The sequence below is a fragment of the Gobio gobio genome (genome assembly GCF_949357685.1).
Source record: "Gobio gobio genome assembly, chromosome: 11".
Lineage (NCBI taxonomy): Eukaryota > Metazoa > Chordata > Actinopteri > Cypriniformes > Gobionidae > Gobio > Gobio gobio.
Genome location: NC_137104.1, coordinates 39,613,465 through 39,636,839, shown reverse-complemented (window position 1 = coordinate 39,636,839; position 23,375 = coordinate 39,613,465). Strand labels below are relative to the sequence as shown.

The 23,375-nt window shown below is 41.8% G+C and overlaps 3 protein-coding genes across 5 annotated transcripts in view; 2 read left to right on the top strand and 1 right to left on the bottom strand.

Moving 5' to 3' along the window:
* LOC307133598 (craniofacial development protein 2-like) overlaps positions 1 to 23,375 on the bottom strand; it is a 1,416,430-nt gene that overhangs the window by 309,743 nt on the left and 1,083,312 nt on the right. The window lies entirely within an intron of this gene.
* fam131ba (family with sequence similarity 131 member Ba) overlaps positions 10,081 to 23,375 on the top strand; it is a 40,042-nt gene continuing 26,747 nt past the window's right edge. Inside the window, exon 1 of one of the 2 annotated variants that reach the window (XM_079828899.1) lies at positions 10,081 to 10,251. In XM_079828899.1, coding sequence (XP_079685025.1) covers positions 10,224 to 10,251 — 28 coding nt within the window. In that variant the 5' untranslated portion in view covers positions 10,081 to 10,223. The remainder of the gene's footprint in view (positions 10,252 to 23,375) is intronic. The other variant, XM_079828900.1, reaches the window with a different exon arrangement.
* LOC307134001 (uncharacterized protein) lies at positions 15,198 to 18,316 on the top strand. Of its 2 annotated transcripts, none has more exons than XM_079829423.1 (7): positions 15,198 to 15,532; positions 16,120 to 16,193; positions 16,444 to 16,483; positions 16,567 to 16,650; positions 16,801 to 17,006; positions 17,174 to 17,333; positions 17,432 to 18,316. In XM_079829423.1, the coding sequence occupies exons 1-5, from the start codon at positions 15,475 to 15,477 to the stop codon at positions 16,974 to 16,976; spliced, it is 432 nt and encodes a 143-aa protein (XP_079685549.1). In that variant the 5' UTR covers positions 15,198 to 15,474; the 3' UTR covers positions 16,977 to 17,006; positions 17,174 to 17,333; positions 17,432 to 18,316. The 2 variants fall into 2 exon arrangements, 1 of the variants encoding a protein (XP_079685549.1); XR_013817507.1 differs by having other exon boundaries at positions 15,438 to 15,532; positions 16,436 to 16,483.

Here is a 23,375-nt window from a genome sequence, read left to right as displayed (position 1 = left end):
TTCAACTAGGGCTGTGCTGTCGTCGCAAGACTATCACGACGGACGCATCCCTCACGGGTTGGGGAGCAGTGTATCAAGGACGCCCGACATTTGGAGTCTGGAGTGGAGAGCATTGTGGTTGGCACATACATCTTTTGGAGCTGTTAGCAGTGTTTCTAGCGCTCAAACGATTTCTGCCCCATCTGAGAGGGTGTCATGTGCTGGTCAGGATGGACAACATGACCGTGATATCTTACTTAAATTGCCAAGGAAGGCTTCGCTCTCGCCCTTTATACAATCTGGCAAAGCGTTTGCTTCTTTGGGCGCAGAACAAGTTTCTGTCGGTCAGAGCCGTTCACATTCCAGGCCATCTGAACCTGGGGGCGGACTTACTCTCAAGACAAGGTCTGGATCCTGGAGCGTGGCGGTTACATCCACGGAAGGTAGACCTTATATGGCAGAGGTTCGGTCGAGCAGACGGGGACTTATTTGCGTCGAGCACAACTACGCACTGCCCACTTTGGTTCTCCCTTTCACCTCCGTCTCCTCTGGGGCTAGACGCATTGGCCCATTCATGGCCCAAGACCACTCTCTTTGCTTTCCCTCCGATTTGCTTACTCCCAGCGGTACTGCTCAGGGTGCGAACAGACAGAGTGGAACATCTGTTACTGATAGCTCCTCACTGGCCCACTCAAGTTTGGTTTTCGGAGCTGATCAATCTGCTAGTCGGCCCTCCATGGGAGGTTCCCTTCAGACCGGATTTGCTGACGCAAGCTCAAGGCATGATTCGGCACCCCCATCCGGAATTATGGAAGTTATGGGTGTGGCCTCTGAGCGGAGCTCTAGATTGTCATGGTATCTTGGCAGAGACCTCGGAAACCATTCTCAACTCCAGAGCACTGTCTACGAGACGCCTTTATGCTTTTAAGTGGAACGTTTTTGCATTGTGGTGTCTGTCACGAAATGAAGACCCAGTATGCTGCCCTATCGGTTCAGTATTGGAGTTTCTACAAAGCCGTTTTTCAGCAGGAGCTGCTCTGGCCACTTTGAAAGTTTATGTGGCGGCCATATCTGCCCAACATGTACAAGTGCAGGGTGCTTCGGTAGGACGACACCCTTTGGTTTCTCGCTTTCTGCAAGGGACGAGACCGCTTAGGCCTTTACACCCTGCACGAATTCCGTCTTGGGATCTTTCTATAGTTCTAGAAGGTCTAATGAGCGTTCCCTTTGAGCCTTTGGAGTCAGTGGCAGAGAAGTTTCTGACTTTCAAAACTGTTCTCTTGCTGGCTTTATCTTCTTTGAAGAGGATTGGAGCCTTACAGGCTTTGTCTACCAGTCCCTCCTGTATGGACTTTGTACCTGGATTAGTCAAGGTTTTGCTGCGACCTAGGCCAGGTTATATTCCTAAGGTTGCTTCGACCTCTTTTCGATCCCAGCAGATAGTTCTGGAAGCTTTTTCTCCTCCTGAATCAGAAGATGGAGATAGTGTGCGACCTCTTGGTCTCTGCCTGGTTAGGGCACTAAAAATTAACGTTTGCCCAGTGGCGTAAATCAGATCAGCTATTTGTATGCTCTGGCGGCAAGAATAAAGGAGCAGCTGTCACTAAGCAGAGAATGTCTCATTGGGTTATTGAGGCTATTTCAGCGGCCTACGAGGCACGTGGTCTCACCTCGCCTTTAGGAGTATGTGCGCATTTGACCAGAGGAATGGCGTCTTCTCAAGCTCTCTTTAAGGGCTCTTCGCTTGAAGATATCTGTGTTGCTGCAGGATGGTCCTCTCCCAACACCTTTATCAAGTTTTACGATCTGGACGTGAAGGCGGCTCCTGGGTCCCAGGTCCTTTCTGTTTGAGCGGGCGCTTTCCACGGTCCACCAGCTACTCTCAGGTGTGTGAAGGCGTTATGGTATATCGTTCCCATGGCGACGATTCGCAGCGTTGAGTGAACCTATGATAGGGAACGTCTCGGTTACGTATGTAACCTTGGTTCCCTGAATAGGGGAACGAGACACTGCGATTCCGGCCTTCTCATTTTTCGAATAGTAGTTTCCTTCGTCCTGAAATCTGACGGTTTGACGCAATTAATTGGCGTGATGGTATAAGGGCTTCAGACATTCGTCACACCAGAAGTGTTCCCATGGCGACGGTTCGCAGCGTCTCGTTCCCCTATTCAGGGAACCAAGGTTACAAACGTAACCGAGACGTTTCTCATGCAATGCCGCCTGAGGGCGCTAAGGTAACATGTTCAGAGGTCTCACGCCTTGCCCTACACGGACTGAGATTTCTCTGGATTCCTTGAATCTTTTCATAATATTATATAGGCCAAATGGTAGACGGTGAAAGATCTAAAGTCTTTGCAATCTGGCATTGAGACATTTTTGAATTGTTTGACAATTTGAATTGTCTCACAAAATTTGGCACAAAGTGGTGAGCCATACCCCATCTTTGCTTGCAAAGACCGAGCCTTTGGTGGATCTTTTGTTTATACCCAATCACGATTCCCTCGCCTACTACCAATTCGCATGCTTATTGTGGACAAAACTGGTTTCTAAACTGTTTAACTTGAATATTTTATAATCTTTTCACTTTTATTTAGCCTCTGTCCCAAATTTTTTGGAGTGTGTTGCAGCCATCAAAATAAAAATTTGTTGATATTCACAAAATACAATTAAGTTGGTCAGTGAAAACAATGGAAATATTTTCTTTGTACTTTTTAAATAAAGGTTCAAGAGAATGAACAAATAACAGATGGTTGTTTTTATTGCACTTTACAAAATGTTTCAACTTTTCTGGAAATGGGGTTGAAATTAATTAATTTCTACACTGTAAAAAAATATATATTTAAAAAAAACGTTTTATCTTTTGTCAAATCAACTTACGGTAGATAATTAATGTGGTTCAGATAACATAATATTTTGAGCTTCTATTTATTAAACAAATCTCCTTCATTGTATAACTCAAATTTTGAATTTCAATTAACTTTAAGGCAACCAGGTAACTTACTTTTTTAAGTTAAACCAACAATATTTTTTTATGGTGTAGCTACTAATTACATCTTCAACAGTGTAATTAGATTACTGTACTTTCTAAATCACATATCAACCTCAATACACAATACAAGGATACAATGAACAATACAAGGATAGACATGAAACTGCTCTTTTGATACTTTCAAATAAATATTATAAAATTGCATACATTTTCCTTGAAATTCTTTTTCTCCCTATTTAAAGTTATACGGTTACATTAAAAACATACATTTTAACATTAGATGTAACATTTTTATATTAAATCCATTATTGTTTTAGGCCTATATAGAATTGTTCTAGTCTATACAGCATGTAATGATAAGAGTAATCCCTTACTTTACCTGGGTCTATGACATTATATTATATTGAATATTGAATATTAAATGTGTCTTTTTGTTGATGAGGAATTTGTGGACACGTTTTGAAGTGAAAAGATAATATTAGAGTCTTGGGGTAAGATGCCCTGGACCTGAATTGGCACAGAAGGCACAGAATGGCATTTTGCTACTAGGGTTATTATTGTTTTATCTAATATTTATTGTAATTCGTGCAGTTATTATTATTTAACAGTTCCATGAGTTAGATTAATGTGACATTCATTAAAACCTACAGGCTAGTTGAGTGAAATCATTCACTTTAAATGAATAGTGTTGCTATTATGATATATCTTCAATTCAATTATTGTTATTTTTATACCGGTCCATAAGAATAAATGTACCTATCAAATGAATCTCTTTTACTACTGCTTTTTTCTGTCATCAGTTATTCAATTATTCAGGGGGCCATCTAAAAAAAAAAAAAAAAAGCAAATTATTCTATGTATTTCCCTTAATAGCACATTGGCTGATGCATCATAATCCTGCACAAACTCAAATGTCTTATCCAAATATTTTACAATCTAAAAGTAACTTCCCCTTTTTTTGGAAGCATCTGTCCACATATTTCCCCAACTGTGTTCAGGTGACAATAGTATAGTTGAATAGTTTCACATTCTAGGCTACTTTAAAACATGTATACAGTGTATACTAGTTTATACTTCATATATGTAGTAAGCAGTATGCTAATATTCCAATCTGGACTGTAGAGGACTATAGAGTATATCAAAAGTAAAAAAAAATGTACTGGGCTCAGGACAACAGGATATTAATGGTTCCCTCTCATCATAGGGCCAGAATCATAAATCAGATGTTTTAGTGTTGTTCATGACCTTACCAGCATAATCTAGAGCTGGTGTTATAATAGCTTTTCCTGGCATGTAGTCTGCAGTTTTCACCAGAAGAGGGCAATAGTCAATAGTCTTCTAACTGTTTAACGAGAGAACCTGGAGATTGAGCTCCAGGGAGTGTCATTATATAGCCAGACTCTCCCAGTACAGTCATTATCCCAATAAACACATAACAGAAGTGAAGGTGACAGCCAGACTACAATACACACAGCAGTTAAGATTTGAGATTGTGTTGTGCGGTATGGCGAGGATATACTCAATCTCAGTTAAGCAAGAACTGGCACAATATATCACCCCGCAGGACTGCCAAAAGAACATAATTTCTGCTGCTTTCCCAATTGCGATGCATGTCTAAACAGGCTTCCTTTTTATTTTAAAATTGCTCGGCCTTGTATTTGCATATATTTTCAGGACTGTGAACCACTGTGAATCAGCTGTGCCGCTAAATCATATTTTCTAAAATAGCAGTAGATGAACCGTAATTAAGCTCTAGCGAGATTATCACTTGCAAAGTACAATTAAGACGCCGTTATTTGCATGCTAATTTCCTTTTGCTTTTTTTTTTAACCTAAGCAGGCACAGAAGAAATGTCGGTTCAGATAAAGCAGCTCACAAAGTTTCCTCTAGCTGTGACTGGTATAATTTTGCCTCGCTAACACCCACGTATCATATGAAGTATTAAGGGAGGACTCTCTGTTTAGTGTTGTCAGGGGTCTCCCTCAAGGAGAAATTACTGTGGCAATGCTAATAAGCATTTATGCTCCCTTGAGCAAATTAAGAAGGGAGAAGACAAGCACTCTTTCCTAGACAGAGTAATAATCACAATGCCCATGGCGCTCATTTAGGGTAGCATGCCATCATATTATTTGAGTGACTTGATTTCCACTGTTACTGCTTGAGACTATCAGGGGACACAAAACATTGGTTACGAGAAATACTTTATATTGTGAATGTTTCTTTCTCTCTTGAGTTGGCAAATTAAGATCCAAAGGTACAAGTCAATCATGAGCTGAATTGTAAAAATTTGCTGGTAAGTAACAGCTATGTATTATATTATATTATTACACTGATCCTGATATTGTGTTGGTACCCATTTTGCTGCCAAAACAGCCCTGACGAGACATGGACTCCACTAGACCCCTGAAGGTGTGCTGTGGTATCTGGCACCGAGATGTTAACAGCAGATCTTTTAAGTCCTGTAAGTTGCGAGGTGAGGCCTTCATGGATCGGACTTGTTTGTTCAGCACATCCCACAGATGTTCAACTGGATTGAGATCTGCGGAATTTGGAGGCCAAGTCAACACCTCGAGCTCAATGTTGTGCTCCTCAAACCATTCCTGAATCATTTTTGCTTTGTGGCAGGGCGCATTATCCTGCTGAAAGAGGCCACAGCCACCAGGGAATATCGTTTCCATGAAAGGGTGTACATGGTCTGCAACAATGCTTAGTTCTGACACCTTTCTATCAGAACCAGAATTAATTTGAGTAATTTGAGCTACAGTAGCTCGTCTGTTTGATCGGACCACACGGGCCAGCCTTCGCTCCCCACGTGCATCAATGAGCCTTGGCCGCCCATGACCCTGTCACCGGTTCACCACTGTTCCTTCCTTGGACCACTTTTGATAGATACTGACCACTGCAGACAACGGGAACACCCCACAAGAGCTGCAGTTTTGGAGATGCTCTGACCCAGTCGTCTAGCCATCACAATTTGGCCCTTGTCAAACTCGCTCAAATCCTTACACTTACCCATTTTTCCTACTTCTAACACATCAACTTTGAGGAACATTTTTTCACTTGCTGCCTAATATATCCCACCCACTAACAGGTGGCGTGATGAAGAGTCTACTCCAGAATGGGGAAGAAATGTGATTTATGGGACTTTGAACATGGCATGGTTGTTTGTGCCAGACAGGCTGGTCTGAATATTTCAGGAACTGCTGATCTACTTGGATTTTCATGCATTTTCACCCATCTCTAGGGTTTGCAGAGAATGGTCTGAAAAAGAGAAAACATCCAGTGAGCGGGATGTCTGTGGGCGAAAATGCCTTGTTGATGCCAGAAGTCAGAGGAGAATGACCAGACCGGTTCGAACTGATAGAAAGGCAACGGCAACTCAAATAACCACTCCGAGATCTGCAGAAGAGCATCTCTGAAAGCTCAACACGTCGAACCTTGAAGCAGATGGGCTTCAGCAGCAGAAGACGCACTGAGTGCCACTGAGGCTTCAACTGTCCAGAATTGGACAATAGAAGACTGGAAAAATGTTGTCTGGTCTGATGAGTCTTGATTTCTGTTCATCCAGATGGTAGGGTCAGAACTTAACTGGCGTAAACAACATGAAAGCATGGATTTATCCTGCCTTGTTATCAATGGTTCAGGCTGCTGGTGGTGTAATGGTCTGGGGGATATTTTCTTGGCACACTTTGGGCTCCTTAGCACCAATTGAGCAGAATTTAAATGCCACAGCCTATACCTGAGTATTGTTGCTGACCATGTCCATCCCTTTATGATCACAGTGTACCCATTTTCTAATGGCTACTTCCAGCAGGATAACTTGCCAAGTCACAAAGCTCAAATCATCACAAACTGGTTTCTTGAACATGACAATGAGTTCAGTATACTCAAATGACCTCCACAGTCACCAGATCTGTACTTGACTGTACCAAAATCTGCAGCAACTGCGTGATGCTGTCAATATGATGTCAATACGGACCAAAATCTCTGAGGAATCTTTACAGCACCTTGTTGAATCTATGCCATAAAGAGTTAAGGCAGTTCTGAAGGCAAAAGGAGGTCCAATCGTTTCCCCAGGAGTCTTCAGAAGATTAACACTTTACACAAACTGACCCTTTGAAGCAAACCCATTTGTAGATCAAGTAAACTATATAGCCCTTACACAGGTATAGTGACAGGGCTGTGAGCGCTGGGTGATTCACATTCTCTGTGGGCCAGAGAAAAGTTCAGAGTGAATAAAACCCTGCTGAATTACTTTGGTCTAACATGGAGTTATTGATCGTGGCCAAGGGCAGCAGATCCGGGCCGGAGCCTGGCTCTCTGTCTGAATTAGAGCTTTGTCGGCATAGCGCAGGGCTGATGTACTCACACTGTGCAAATGTAGAGGGAAGAAATCGGATTTGCAGCAGCTGTACTGCAGTTTGCTATGGGGATTGTTAAGAGCATTTTACCCCATCATCATGCCTTCTATAGAACACTGGGAGGTCAGTACATGCTATTTATAGTTATGTAATTAAAATGACAGTATATGGCAAGCATGCATTGTAGCCTAAAAGCATGCAACAATAATGTTAAGTTAAATGACAGCATGCAACTTTAAATGTATAGATGGTGCATATACAGTTAAGATGATTTGATACACACACAGAAATAAAATAGGCAAGAGAGACAAAGGAAGTCCCAGCCTCAAAGTGAATTTGATGTTAGTCGCTGCTTTAAAAATGAGAGATAGGGTGGAGAAAGGGAGGGAGAATGAGAAAGAGAGAGTGAGAAAAGGATGACTCACCCTTTGAGAGAGCCTCTTGTAACTTCAGGCAAGCTGTTGGGCGCATAAATAAATGATGATATGGTGTCCCAATGTTGGTTTTGTGATGTCAGGATGAGCCTTCTCCCTCCCTCTTCCACTCTATTTATCTCCCTCAGCGTCAGGTATACGCCTTCTTTTTTTGAGTTAGGGAAAGTTGAGGCATTGATTCGTGTAGAGTCATTTATATAGTGCAACGTTTCGACGTTTCTGAATTTATGAAGCTGTTTTGACTGTCTGGGGATTGTTTTGAGTATGTTAACCTGTGTAAAATCATCTTGCTAACAAGGTTTGTTGCTAAATGATTGTAGAGTGGATGCAAATGAAGATATTTTTTGTTACAAGAAAAAATCTCACTATTTAGGAAGAGAGAAGGGTAAGCCTTTTGCTTAAGTTGTCCTGTAGACAAGAAGAAATGAGGTAGAGGTAAAACCTCATTTTACATGTTTGAAATAAAACAATTTTGGCACCATCCGAAATCGCATACTTCGCTACTATATAATAGGCAAAAAACAGTATGTGACAAAAGAAGTATGTCTGAAATCACAGTACTCATAAAAGAGTAAGCAAAAAGTACCCTGATGACCTACTACTTCCGGTGAGATTCTGATGTGTGCATAAGATGGACACTTTACTATCCTATGAGGCCACAGACAGACATGCTGCTGAGGTACAATATAGCATTCGTGAATTACCCATAGCAGATCTATACAGGTGGAGCTGGGGAAGGTGAATTACCCGTAGCAGATCTATACAGGTGGAGCTGGGGAAGGTGGAGGGCTTCTGAAAGTGCACTGCACTGCTAAGGCAAATGCTAACCAAGTATTTAAAGGTTGAGCACGCAAGCTCATTGGTTACTGATACAGCAGAAACCAATCAGCTGTCCCCTTTAGAGAATGATAATGATTGCAAGTGTCTGAGTTAACATATTTGCCTGCGCCATCTAGAGTATGTATGTATATATACATTATATTTGATGACATATGACATATTTGTCATTTGCAAGTTTACAAATTATTAAATATAAATAAATATATGGTCACATCGCAAAACATTTTTTTAGGTTGTGGATGTCACAGCGTACCCTGCTCTCTCCCTATACAGAAAAAATTTGTATATATGTGTTTTAAAGTGTAAGTTTATGAGGATAAAAAAATGCCTTCAATTAAAAGTTTTTTTTGTAAAAGAAAACACATTAGTAGATTTGATTTAAAACATGATAACACCAAGTGAAAAGGGAAATGCCTAGAGAATTGTAGTACATTTCAACAAGCGGGAAAGCAGTCAACCTCGGCATCTGTCTGGACAGCTCCCTGTAATATTACCACACGCACACATACTTCATCCGTTCCTTTCCTCCTCCTATCCCTGTCATCCCTTCTTTCCTCTCCTCATCACTCTTGCTCTCTCTCTCTCCTCCTCCTCCTGAATACTAATTCAAGCTGCACAGTCTCATGCTCCTTAATATGATTCAAAGCACACCTCCTGGGTTAGCCCTCTCCATTCCTCTTCAAAGGATCTTCTTTCGGCAGTACTGACTGAATGCAGAGAAAGTAGAATTTGTTTTGTAAAAAAAATTGCAAAAGGAAGGTTCCTTGCTTGCTTGAGGCAGGGAGAGTGCGCATGTACAGTCCAGACAGCTTGTGTGCATGTGTGCGGGTATATTCAAGGTTACGGATCTCCACGGACACACCGGACATGACAAGCAATCATGATGAACTGGTTTTATATAGATGTACGAAACTCTTCAATTTGAGCGCGAGGGGCGAGAAAGGATGGAGTCTAAGGTATCAAGAGAGATAAATAGATGTTTGTGCATGCTTTGGAGAGTGGAAGCGCAACAGGAAAAAATGGAGCAAGGGAGGGGCGGCAGAGTTGGGTGGGGAGACAGATGCACCGCATTGTCAAATAATGATGGAGAGAACCAAAGAAAAGAGATGCCCCGTACGATTAGCCAAGATATTGATCCTCTCAGTCCAGGAACTCCAGGGAATTGCGTGTAACTTCTGATCAACGCTCTTTCCTCTTGTTGTCATTGACATTTCTCAATGTCACTGTCAGCTTGTTTGATACTACAACCATTTGTATTGATTACAAAGGGATTTAAGGAACCATAAGTGGCCGGGGAGAGATTTCACGCCGATCTCTCCCGTTTCAGACACACTGACTTAGTGACTGACTAACTCTGATATCTCGGCTCACCAGAGTATTGAGGGGGTTGCAGTGAGACAAGGAGGGAGGGAGGGAGGGTGGATGACGGCGAGAGCGTGTTGGAAGCGCACACACACACACATTTGCTCTCGCATACAGCCTTACAGAGACAGGAGGGGAGAGTCAGAGACGTGGAGAAGAAGAAGAGGAGTGAGAGAGAGAGAGAAAGAGAAGGAGAGAATGTCTGCTGAGAGGGTGGCTCTCGTTCCTCGTTCACAAACCGGCCCTCGCTGAGACACCATGGGCTGTATCGGCTCCCGCACCATCAGTAAGACCCTCTCCCTCTTTTGATTGCTTTTCTTTTTCAGGTTGAAAGGAGACCAGCTAGGGGTAGAGGAGCGATAGGCGACGCTCCGCTCGCACGCATCCCCCCTCTCTGGGATAACATGTGTTTCTATGGAAACCTTTTGGTTAAAGGCCATTTGTCCTCCAGGCTTTGACAGTGATTCGGCACGCTGCTAGTGGGAAGCCGGGATTGAGGTGTCTGATTTTGAGAGCCGCTAGTGCGTCTGGAATTGATATCCGTATGTGTCTGCCTGCATGCGGTAGGTGCTGTTCACCCGGCGGTTTTAAAGATCTGAAGTGGATTTTTTGCAGCGTATAGTTGCATATCCAGAACGTACGCCACATCTGACACCGTTCTAAGGTCACGTCGGGAGCTGTTTGTGTGAAAATAGCAGCAGTTCACAGGTTTGAGCGCGTACATCCGTGCGTTGCCAGAAAGGGGTTAACAGGAGAGGGTGTTTTTCAGGATCAGAGGTGCAGGGTCTACACGCTCACGCGCAAAAAGCGCTCAGGTGTGACGCGGAGCTGGATGCGCCTCACATGTAGGTCAAATTCTGCAAAGTCAACGACACCGGTGGGCACCTGTTCCCGCCAAATGGGTACGCGTTGACACAGCCGTCGATGACAAATTGCGGATGCTTTGGTGCGATTGATATTCTGTTGTAACCATGAGATGGCAAACTACCCCAGAGAGAGGACACCGAATTGTTCCACTTTAATGTGTTTTACGATGTTGTACGCCCATTAAGATGAGGGCGCAGTATCAAAACAAACACAAGCAGCTGATGGAGTGATAAAAAAGAAATGCTGCTGTATTTGACCTTTGATTGTCATTGAGCTGTGATGTCACAGGGACACAGAGTCTAGGTTTCTTTCGCATAAGAAGCTATTGCAGAAAGTGTCAGAGCGGGACATATTGGGTAATTAGGGAAGCCTGTATTTATATCCTCTTTAATCACTTCTTATAGAAATGCTTATTTTTCCAAGTTGTGGCACTGAATTTAGCTGGCTATCTGAGATGTGCTCTGGAGAGGAGCGTGGATGGCATATTTAGTGTGTTTGGCTATAAATAGTGTCTACTTTACAGTGACCGAAAAGGAGAGGAGAGAGGACAAGATGCATGCTAAATAATATGGGTCAAGTGCCGGATATGGGCCTGTGGTTGTGCATCTCCTTATTTTGAGTGAAGCAAACACTTTTCATGTTAGCTGAGAAAATTTATGTGCTGTCGACATGTTGCACTGACGCTTTTAATGGCTCAACCAAGGCCCTGTTATCGATTTTTTTTTTGTTATTCTTGACTTCATGAGCTCACAGAGCAAATTGTTGCTACAGCCAGAAATAGGAAAATTCTTAGTCTACATTAATCATCACAAATCCTTTAGAGATTCAGTGCTAACAGTAGAATGCATTGCATTTGTTTTATACTTACAAACTTTTTTTTAAATATCAGGTTTGGATGTTTTAATTGGAGTCCTGTATAAAACCACTTACATCGCTATTGTTCCTCTCACAATATTGTGTAATGAACCATACACAGCCTTTAAAGGGCACTTCTGAAAAACCTGAATCTGGTGACATATTATAAAGGGCAATTGCACTAATCTACTAAACTAATCAAAGTATTAAACACAGAAATGCCCTCTTTGTAGCTTTCAGTAAACAAGCATGAAATGACACTTCACAGGCTTTCCTCATTAAAGTTATGTTAGATAGGTTGTCAAACATATTCACTGGGAATTTGCTGTAATTATACTCTTCTGTACTTGAGCAGCAAGGGTCAGCATTAACATATTATCATGGATTAAGCTAGTATATATTTTTTATAACAGGTAAGGGATAAGACTTGAATATATTATATAGATTTGAATATTATCTATAAAAAAATCATGATGATGGTCCTGCCTGTATATATACCATGGAATATTGTGACTGACCAATCAAAATCAAGTATTCCAGAGAAATGTAACAGCATTGTTGTTGTAGCCGAATGATGAATGGTCTGACCTTATAGATCCGTCCCAAGTAGGTGTCTCAGGGGCGAGTATAAAAGGCAATAAGTTGAGAGAGGTGTGTGTTGGAAAGCTTGAAAGTGCAATCACAGACGCTTGTGTGTTATAAAAAAACCCTTTTATCTCCTTTTTTCTGTTCCTGTCTACTCTGTCTGTGTAGTGTTCTAGTTTACTATTGAAATCTTATATTGTTGACTCTTTTATACTAGTGTTTTTCGCTTTGGATAAAAGCTTCTGCTAAATGAATAAATGTACATATAAACAAAACGGCACATGCACTTGTTTGTCACAGGACTGTGGGTGAGAAATGTTGTGTGGGTGTGTTTGGGAGTGCATCAGGTGGAAGGCTCAGCTCCTGGCACTATGTTTGCACTGGGTCGCTCTCTGTACGTGTTTGTTCTGTTCTGAGCTATTGCGTTACTCAGGGATGCCTCTTTGTATTGATTTAATTTCAAGCTCTGAAAGAGGGACAGACAAGTTGACATACAGATGGTCTCTTTCCTTTCTGTCTCTCTCTCACACACACACACACACACACTCAATCTCATGCTCCTGCGTGCGTGTGTGTGTGCCGTTTGCATGTGATTGCATGATCTAGCTTGTGTGGTGACAGACACGGTCCAAGGTGACTGGCTCAGTATGATTGAAAGGTTTAGGAGGAATCACAGAGAGAGAGAGAGAGATAGAGAAAGAGAGAGAGAAGAGAGAGAAGGACCTCAAAGAATCAGATGATTGAAGGAGGGAGGCAGAGAAAGAAGGTGATTGAGGCATAGGAAGTGACAGACAGGAAGTTCTCAAATGTCTTCTGGTGAATTTGAATCTCTTATCACTTCGGTAACACTTTAGAATTCTGTTCCATCACTAATGAATAACTACACAGGAACAAATGACTAATGAGCAATGTTTTATTTGAAGTTAAGTGACATGTGGCCAAGTATGGTGACCCATACTTGGAATTTGTGCTTTGCATTTAACCCGTCCAAGTGCACACACACAGTAGTGAACACACACACACCGTGAATACACACCCAGAGCAGTGGGCAGCCATATTGCCGCGGCGCCCGGGGAGCAGTTTGGGGGTTCGGTGCCTTGCTCAAGGGTCTCACATCAGTCGTGGTATAGAGGGTGGAGGAGAGCACTGGTTATTCACTCCCCCCACCGACAATTCATGCCGGACCTGAGATTCGAACCCGCAACCTTCGGGTTACAGAATAATGGCCTAACCATTAGGCCACGACTGCTGAATGTTATTTATTATTCTAAAGTGAAAATCATGATAACTCCCTAATAATGACTGAAGTCATTGTAAGCTTTTGAAGTTTTTGTATGGTTTTGGATAGTAATGACTCAAGTGTTACTACATCCTTCTAAAGGAAACCTACCAAAGTTGCTCATTTGGAACGTGAACATCATGTGAACATCTAAAGTGAACATCATGGTAACCAGTGTTGGGTAAGTTACTCTAAGAATGTAATTAATTGGAATTCAACAGTGTGATTAGACTGTACTAATTACTCTCTCTAAAAGTAATGCATTACTTATTTCTAATTCTAAATCCAATATCAACCTCAAGGATATACATGAAATTGCTCTTTTAATTCTTTCAAATAAATAATCCAAAAATCCAAAAAATATATATATTCTGGAAACCTACCAAAGTATTTAAAGGGAGAAGCTTAAATTAAAAACCTACATTTTAACATTACACTGTAAAAAATATGTTTATGATTTGTTATCACAACTTTTTATCTTTTGAAAAATCAATTTAGATAATTGATGTGGTTCAGATAACATAATATTTTGAGTTTCTATTTATTAAACCAATCTCCATTGTATTAACTCAAATTGTTAATTTCAATTAACTCAAAATGTCAAGGCAACCAGGTAACTTACTTTAAAAAAAAAAAGTTAAACCAACAACAATTTTTTACAGTAAATTTCAATGTTAAGTCCACTATCCCAGATAGCAAAAAATATCGGCACGGCTTCTTTTTGCCGCCGGCCCTAAGCTGTCGGCTATAGGTGCGTCCCGCTGGCGGTGATGAAACGTTTGCCGCCGAATACGTCACTCCCATTTCTTGCGAGATGCCGCGGCCGACTAGCCGGCGGGCCGCCGGCTTCATTTTCTCTGGCGGTTGCCTCCGCCTAATGGACCGCGGCCGGCTGGCGGCAAGCCGCTGTGAAATACAAGGATTTCTACTCTCAAATTCGACCAGCCACGTTGGCTATGTTTGGCTTGTTGGGAAATAGAGTGGAACTGACAGCATTTTAACTAGTTCTCACATTTGAAGCGATTATAAAATCATAATAGCCTATATGTGAATTATATCAAATATTAGTTTTTTTTTGCTCCAAAGCCATTAGGGTTTATAACAGATTCTTGACTCTTGATTCCATGATAAGGTTAGGTTTAGGAAATTACATTTAAATTTTCACTTGATTATTTGCATGTCGAGTGTGTTTAAACAGTGTTGGTCAATTTGACCCATAATGGATGTAATACTTTTTTTTTTTTTTTAGCATAATAGGAGGGTTAAGAAAGTTTGAAAGTTCATTTTAGGATAACACTTATTTTTGTATTGCCCTTTTTTCTATTTCTTTTTGGACTGACTTTAAAATAGACATGACAAAAAATTAGAACTAACTTCATGACATTTTACTTTGTTTTCAAAACCCATATTTTTCTGAAAAACAAAAATATATTATTAATTATTTAGGAAAAATTCTACATTCATAAGACAAGAATAACTCAAAAGAAGCCCTCTAATATTACCTCTTATAAAGCTGATTTTTACAATATTTGAAACCCTCTCAAACATGAGGTCGCAAAACAAAAAGCTTACAAAAACAGAAACCTGAAAGCTTTTCAATTTCATGTGACTGCCTTAATATTATAAAGTATTTTCTATCTCAGAATTCTTATTTTTATTATTTATTTTATATACAGTGTTACATTTGTTGTTATTCTTTGTTCTACATATTCGGAACTGTACCACAATGCTTTATTATTTTTATTTTTCTCTCATTGTACTTTTTGTATTGTACTTGTCTATACATGTACTAATTTAAATAAAAATAAAATAAAAAAAAAAACAGAGAAGTACCTCCACCGGCCGAGAGGGGCAGTATACCTAAAAAAGACGGAAGACAAACCGGTAAAACATACAGATTTACCATCAGCGGCCGCTCATCACATGGTTTTAGTATTTGAAGAGAGGAGATCAGAAAATATCCTCGACTACGAGCGTTTAAGTAAGTACATGTTTCCTTTTTGTGTCACACAATATTATGTTCATTTTTGATGTATATACCGGTAGGTTGTTTTAATTAGTTTGTTCAGACACGCACGCTGATATAGTGCACAATACACAGTGTTAGCTAACACGTGCTGTTTCGCCTTTTTTACACACTGAGTTCAAGCATGTGCTACATGTTAAAATGTATCTAGCTACTGTAGGTAAGTTAGCCAAAGCTTTACATCTAGAAAGACTTAAGTTTAACTTTTGGTGTTTTCTAACAAAACAGAATGATGTATATAGGTTATTTAAATTATTTTGTTAGTCCGAACAAGCATGCTGCTAGGTCAGTTTTAGCAAGTGTTAGCTAACATGTGCTGTGTTGCTACTGTTCTTCTAGCATTTAAGGTCATTTATGAGTTATTTCTCTGAACTGCTGTACTTATTATGTTTGAGGACAATGCAGTTTACTTGATTCACTACACTGAATGAATACATTTTACTGTTCCACATTTGGCTGACCAGTTTTTCCCCCCACAGCATAGCTACTGTATATTCTGTATTTAACGTTAACAATGCGGTTTTGTTCACATTTTCTTGCAGATACCTTGACCAGAGCACAATCGGTTATCTTCATCCAAGAGACCTATTGTTGGACAATCGTTTCGGCTTTCAAGGTAAATAAATTGTTAGTCACAATGTCTAGTTATTGGGCTATAAGGAGAAGAATATTGAAAGGAGTTGAGATGGACAAACAGGAAATTGCAGATGTTGGAAACTTTAACAGTATGGAAAATTGTGCCTGTAGTTGTTGTTTTATATATATATATATATATATATATATATATATATATATATATATATATATATATATATATATATATATATATATAATTAAAATAAAATATTTTTTATGTAGATTTCCAGAATGAGAACCAAGCCCTGAGGGAAAGCAATGCACGAGCAGGTGAGAACATGCACTCTTTCTTAAATTTTACTTTTTTGACTGTGATGTAGGTCCAAAATTACCAAATGCCTTTCATTTTGTAGCTTCGGATGACAGCGGCTCACTTCATGAGCAGGTGAAGCAAGTTGGGACAATGTTGACGACGTTTGCTCGTACTGGGCAATCAGGTACAACTTGCAAACAACACCTGTGGTTGTTGGTTTAATTCCCACTGGGGCCACCTGTACATGTAGTAGACCTAGTTGTAAATGTCATAGTTTAGTAGTTGAGGGACCAGGACTGACTGCTTTATTCTTTTATTCTGTGAACCCCTGTAGGTGCAGATCAGACCCTAATGCTGCGACGTCTTGGAGAGTTTGGCGATGTTGTGCGTAGCATGGACAACAAAATGGACACTATGCTGCAACATTTCAGTGCCAATGTGTCTTTTGGAGAGTTATCCCTGCCAGGGGGTCTGTTACTCCCCCTAGACAACCCATTTGGCGTTGCTTGACAACAGTTTGAGGCAGGATAAAGAGCTCCAGTAAGTGTGCTGATTTTGTTTATAATGCTGTAGGGTAATCTAAAAAGTAAAATTTAAGATTGTACACTGCATATTCTACAGTCTGAATCACAGCCTGTCACATTTTTATATTTATGTATGAGAAGCTTCAGAGATATGTAATTTGTAACACTTTTTTGTATTTTCAGCTTCGGTTTTTGGCAATCAAATGTGGGAGGGACCTAAAGACAACCGTGTGGCGAATGCTTTAGAGTATCTTCTCTAATCACCTTTCCATTAATACAACCTGGACGGGTGTAGGGGATAAAGCATGTTTTAGAGACATGTTCCTGAAGACCATTGTTCAAAGTAATATATATATAAATATATAAATTTGTTATATATTTAAGTAGATGTGTGTGGCCTTATGACATTCACATGGAATGACAGATCTGTATTTTCTACAGGAGCCATCCGGAAGAACCCGGCAACCCAGGATGCCACTGATGAGGCGGTCCAGGTTAGCGCTATGCGTTACCTGAAAGGAGCATCTGATCGTGAAGGTGGAAAAAGACGCCGCACAGCTGAGAGGGACCCACAGCCGACCTCTTACACCTAGGCTGACTACTGACACCTGGAACCCTTTCTTTATCCTGCAGTCAGTAACATCAAGACCCCTAAAGAAGCCAGAAGTTTCAGGCTACACTCACCCAATCCACACTGTTCACTGTGGAAATTACTTTTTTTTTATTCCCTGTGACCCTGCCTTGAAGGCAGCTCCTTGGATAGATATGGGATGGCGAGGTTGTTTGTCCTTTATATAGGCGCACAAGAAATCACTGAAGATAAGCCAATTTGCGCTGCCTCATTCTGGAGGTCGGGGAAAACCGGAGAACCCATAGTCAGGCTTGTTATAATGTTCTGTTCTACTACTGTTCTATTCTTCTCCAGAGCTTTACTCTAAATTATTACCATTTATGCTATTGTTAGAAATGGCTTGTTAAATGTGATGTTATACCTAGATTTATTTGGTATCCTGCACATTCTTTGGTACCAAATATCCTCATTATTTGATATAATATTTAATGGTAATTCTTTTCATCCCAGAGCTGACCTATTTGTTATTAACAAATATTGTAAGTGTTATAATTTGCTTGTAAGGCTGTTTTTTTTTTTTTTTTTTTTAACCAAAATTTAATTGGAAACATGCAGGTTCTTTAGTAAAAATGTTTTTTGTTATTTATAGGCCTATTTAAGCTTATTTATTGTCTGTTATATTTAATTTATATTATCTTGTATCATTGACAGTTAATGTACTTTGAAATGTGGAATAAAAATGCCAAATGGGAATGTATCTGGTTTGTTCAATTATTATCCATCATAAACTGCATGTTACAAATATATGAATAATAAATAAATATATATATTATTTATTACACAATAAGCGGAGGCAGATCGTTCGAAAAAAGCGTTTGCCTCCGCCGGGCCGCCTTCTGGTATAAAGGCGGCGGAACGGCGGTTTGCCTGCGGGCCGGCGGCGGTACGAAGGCGGTAGGAAGCCGGCTGCCGCTTTTAAAAAGCGGCTGCCGCCGGCGGTGCGCCGTCAAACGTGTTTGCGATTACGCAATTCTGACGCTTCTACAGCCGCCGGATCACCGCCGGTGGTCCGCCGACTCATTGCTATCTGGGATTGTTTTAGGCCTATATAGAATTGTTCTATAGTCTATAAAGCATTTAATGCAATTACATCAAAAGTAACTGTATTAAATTACAGAAAGAATACGAGTAATCCCTTACTTTACTTTGTCAAAGAAAAAGTAGCCCAATTAAAGTACAGTACTTACTTACTTAAATTAATTACACCCAACACTGATGGTAACCCACTAGTAATGACTCAAGTGTTACCTAACCAAATCCATCAGAAGCAATTATTCTCTTAAACATTACAAAAACCTCAAAAGCTTACAATGACTTTAGTTATAGGGAGTTATCCTGCTGTTCACTTTAGAATACTGGTCCAAATGATTCATTCTGAAGGATGTGGTATTGCCTGAGACATTAGGTTACCATGATCTTCCCTTTAGAATTAATTATACATTATTCACATAAAGCAGAGGCTGGGGGCTCAGAGGAGGACTCGTCCATCACCCAAGCTGAAGTCACCGAGGTGGTCAAGAAACTCCTCGGTGGACAGGCACCGGGGGTGGATGAGATCCGCCCTGAGTACCTCAAGTCTCTGGATGTTGTGGGGCTGTCTTGGCTGACACGCCTCTGCAGCATCGCGTGGCGGTCGGGGACAGTGCCTCTGGGATGGCAAACCGGGGTGGTGGTCCCTCTTTTTAAGAAGGGGGACCGGAGGGTGTGTTCCAACTATAGGGGGATCACACTTCTCAGCCTCCCCGGGAAAGTCTATGCCAGGGTACTGGAGAGGAGAATTCGGCCGATAGTGGAACCTCGGATTCAGGAGGAACAGTGTGGTTTTCGTCCTGGTCGTGGAACACTGGACCAGCTCTATACCCTCTACAGAGTGCTGGAGGGTTCATGGGAGTTTTCCCAACCAGTCCACATTTGTTTTGTGGATTTGGAGAAGGCATTCGACTGTGTCCCTCGCGGTGTCCTGTGGAGGGTGCTGGGGGAATATGGGAATATGTCCGGTCCCTGTATGACCGAAGCAGGAGTTTGGTCCGCATTGCCGGCAGTAAGTCAGACTTGTTCCCGGTGCATGTTGGACTCCGGCAGGGCTGCCCTTTGTCGCCGGTTCTGTACATAATTTTTATGGACAGAATTTCTAGGCGCAGCCAAGGGCCGGAGGGTGTCAGGTTTGGGGACCACACGGTTTCGTCTCTGCTCTTTGCGGATGACGTTGTCGTGTTGGCCCCTTCTAACCAGGACCTTCAGCATGCACTGGGACGGTTTGCAGCCGAGTGTGAAGCGGCTGGGATGGGGATCAGCACCTCCAAATCCGAGGCCATGGTCCTCAGTCGGAAAAGGGTGGCTTGCCCACTTCAGGTTGGTGGAGAGTTCCTGCCCCAAGTGGAGGAGTTCAAGTATCTAGGGGTCTTGTTCACGAGTGAGGGGAGGATGGAACGGGAGATTGACAGACGGATCGGTGCAGCTTCTGCAGTAATGCGGTCGATGTACCGGTCTGTCGTGGTGAAGAAAGAGCTAAGCCGTAAGGCGAAGCTCTCGATTTACCGGTCAATCTACGTTCCTACTCTCACCTATGGTCATGAGCTTTGGGTCATGACCGAAAGGACAAGATCCCGGATACAGGCGGCCGAAATGAGCTTTCTCCGCAGGGTGGCTGGGCGCTCCCTTAGAGATAGGGTGAGAAGCTCAGTCACTCGGGAGGAACTCGGAGTAGAGCCGCTGCTCCTCCACATCGAGAGGGGACAGCTGAGGTGGCTCGGGCATCTGTTCCGGATGCCTCCTGAACGCCTTCCCGGGAAGGTGTTTCGGGCATGTCCAACCGGGAGGAGGCCCCGGGGAAGACCAAGGACACGCTGGAGGGACTATGTCTCCCGGCTGGCCTTGGAACGCCTCGGTGTCCCCCCGGAAGAGCTAGAGGAAGTGTCTAGGGAGAGGGAAGTCTGGGCATCTCTGCTTAGACTGCTGCCCCCGCGACCCGGCCCCGGATAAGCGGAAGAAGATGGATGGATGGATGGATATTCACATAAATTATGAACCTGTATATAGTAGTTCTTAGTAGTCCTCTGGGAGGTATGAAAAAAAAGAGTAGTTACTGATTAGCCAATAGTGAACTACCTGATTCAACTGAGCATCAATACTTACTAATTAGTTCATCAGAGTTTCTTGTTAGTTAATAGCAGTAACTAGAATGTTAATATTGCATTACTATTTTGTCACTGTGCAGTTATTCATTAATGACGGACCAGTATTACAAAAAGTGTTATCATCACGTCACATCCAGTGCTGTTCATAAAGGGAACTGATCCTCGGGACACTTTTAGGTTTTATTCTACTGGTGCCCCTTGACTTTCCTTATTTTAAGCCACTGACATCCAGTTTCACCTGTCTGTTCCTTCAAACGAAATTTGAGACAGCAGAAGCAATTGCTTCTTTTACAGATTTCCATTAATTTTAGGTTAAAGGTCACTTCATAAACCGATCATTTAGAGGTGAGTTTTAAGTCCCAAGTGAAGAGATGTTCAGCCTCACATGTCAATACCGTAATGAAATGAAATAAAACGTTCTCTAGTTCTTTCTCGCACTTCTATAACTTCCGTGTGGTCCGATCAAACAGACGAGCTACTGTAGCTCAAATTGCATAGCTGCAGACTAGTTAGGATGTCCATGCTGACCCCTGTCCACCGCCAAAAGCGCCAACACGTGAGCATCAGAACTGGACCACAGAGCAATGGAAGAAGGTGGCCTGGTCTGATGAATCACATTTTCTTTTACATCACATGGCCGTGCGTATGCGTTGCTTAACCGAGGAACACGTGGCACCAGGATGCACTATGGGAAGAAGGCAAGCCGGCGGAGATAGGTGTGATGCTTTGGGCAATGTTCTGCTGGGAAACCTTGGGTCCTGCCATCCATGTGGATGTTACTTTGACACGTACCACCTAAGCATCGTTGCAGGCCATTGTACACCCTTTCATGGAAACGGTTTTCCCTGGTGGCTGTGGCCTCTTTCAGCAGGATAATGCGCCCTGCCACAAAGCAAAAATGGTTCAGGAATGGTTTGAGGAGCACAACAACGAGTTTGAGGTGTTGACTTGGCCTCCAAATTTCCCAGATCTCAATCCAATCGAGCATCTGTGGGATGTGCTGAACAAACAAATCCGATCCATGGAGGCAATTTTACTTCATTTTATTTTTCGCAATTTTACTTATGGCTAGCGTACGCTAAAGAAACTATTAGAAACATATAGAGTTACAAGGTTATAGTATGCTGATATTTATTTTCAATATTGATTTGCCTAAATTCATTATGCAGTTTTGCATAGCACAGAAAGGATATTTTTCATATCATTTTATTCTCAAACCAGACTTTGTCCTACTTTAATAACTAGCTGTCTCATCCAAACAGTAATTGCTGCTGTTCATTTCATTGTAACTGATGTTAAAGTGATGTGTTAATCACCAATTTTCCTTGGGTTTCTATTTCTCATACTCATCATCTATCCATTACTATCCCTGTTTTTTCACCCAAGTTCAGTCTTTTGCACTTTAGAGGTATTTACACTAGTCACTTCAATACTAATGCCATGACTGCTATAATCATGAAAAGATTTAAATGCACTTCAAGACATTTGAGATGCCACTCACTCAGACCACCTCATGAAGTGGTTTAGAATGCATGCAGGACGCCTCTCAGTCAAGTGTAAATGCGTCTTGTTTTTCAGGCCACGTGTGTAAACTTTACTAAGAACTCAAACACTAATTTCCATTTTGAGCCAAAGAGATGCTGTTTGCATCCATACAGCCTGGGAAAAGTAGATTTGATTTATATAAATTTTGCATAGAAACAAACCCAATCGTAAAGTGTAAATACACATTACTGTTATCCATTACTGTCATCCCTTCTTCACCCTTATGATCAGTACTGTGATGGTCTGTAAGTTCGTGCTCTCTCTCTCTGTGACTCAGTTCTCTTTCCGAGTCTCTCTCTGTGTCTTTTAACTCGGTGTCATTTTATCTCTTTACGCCTACCCCCTTTTGTCCTCTGTTTTGCTTTGTTATACTGTATGTTCCTTCCTTCATTCAGTGTCTTGGTCTTTCTCTCATCCTCTTTGTCTCCGTCTTTCCTTTCCCTCCCCCCTCTCCGTGTGTTTTTGGCTCAGTACTGGAGGTGAGTCAGCCTCTTGGACTTCGTTCCTAATCAGAGTCACTGTGAGCGTCACCGTGTGTCAGAGTTCCAGCTTACATTCCTTTATTTGTCCCTTTTTCTTCCCTCTCTACCTTTTCCCTTTACCTTTTGCTGTAGAATAAAATCTCAAAGACGTTCCCTAGGCCTTGAGATCTGTCAAGCCAGATTGTCCATGGTCCGGTTGTTCCTCCATCTGGTTCTTGGCAATGCATATCTTCTGCTGCTTCTCTCCGTGATACCGTCATGCTTATGCCGGGTGTCTAGGAATCTTCCTCACTGTTCCTCATCGTTCAATGTGCATTGACGTTAGCTTTTATCCTCGTCACATGCATATTTGTTTATCTCGTCTGACTGCTTCTTTCTCCGTCTCTCTCGCTCTCGCTTTCCTTTCCCCTGCAGCTCCGGCCCTCATAATGCCCAGTGTCAGATTCAGACATGAATGTAGATGGGCAGAGTAAACAGTGCAGCGGCCATGTGGCGCATGGCGACCTTGAATTTGATGGCTTATCCTTCATGTCTCTTGGGATTTTCTCAATGTGTTTTCCTGCATGAGTGGAAGTGTTTTGTCCGTAACA

Coding starts and splice junctions, on each gene's coding strand:
- LOC307134001 (XM_079829423.1), top strand. CDS start 15,475: ATGGTTTTAGTATTTGAAGAGAGGAGATCAGAAAATATCCTCGACTAC. Junction 15,533..16,119: donor CCTCGACTACGAGCGTTTAA/GTAAGTACATGT, acceptor ATTTTCTTGCAG/ATACCTTGACCAGAGCACAA. Junction 16,194..16,443: donor CAATCGTTTCGGCTTTCAAG/GTAAATAAATTG, acceptor GTAGATTTCCAG/AATGAGAACCAAGCCCTGAG.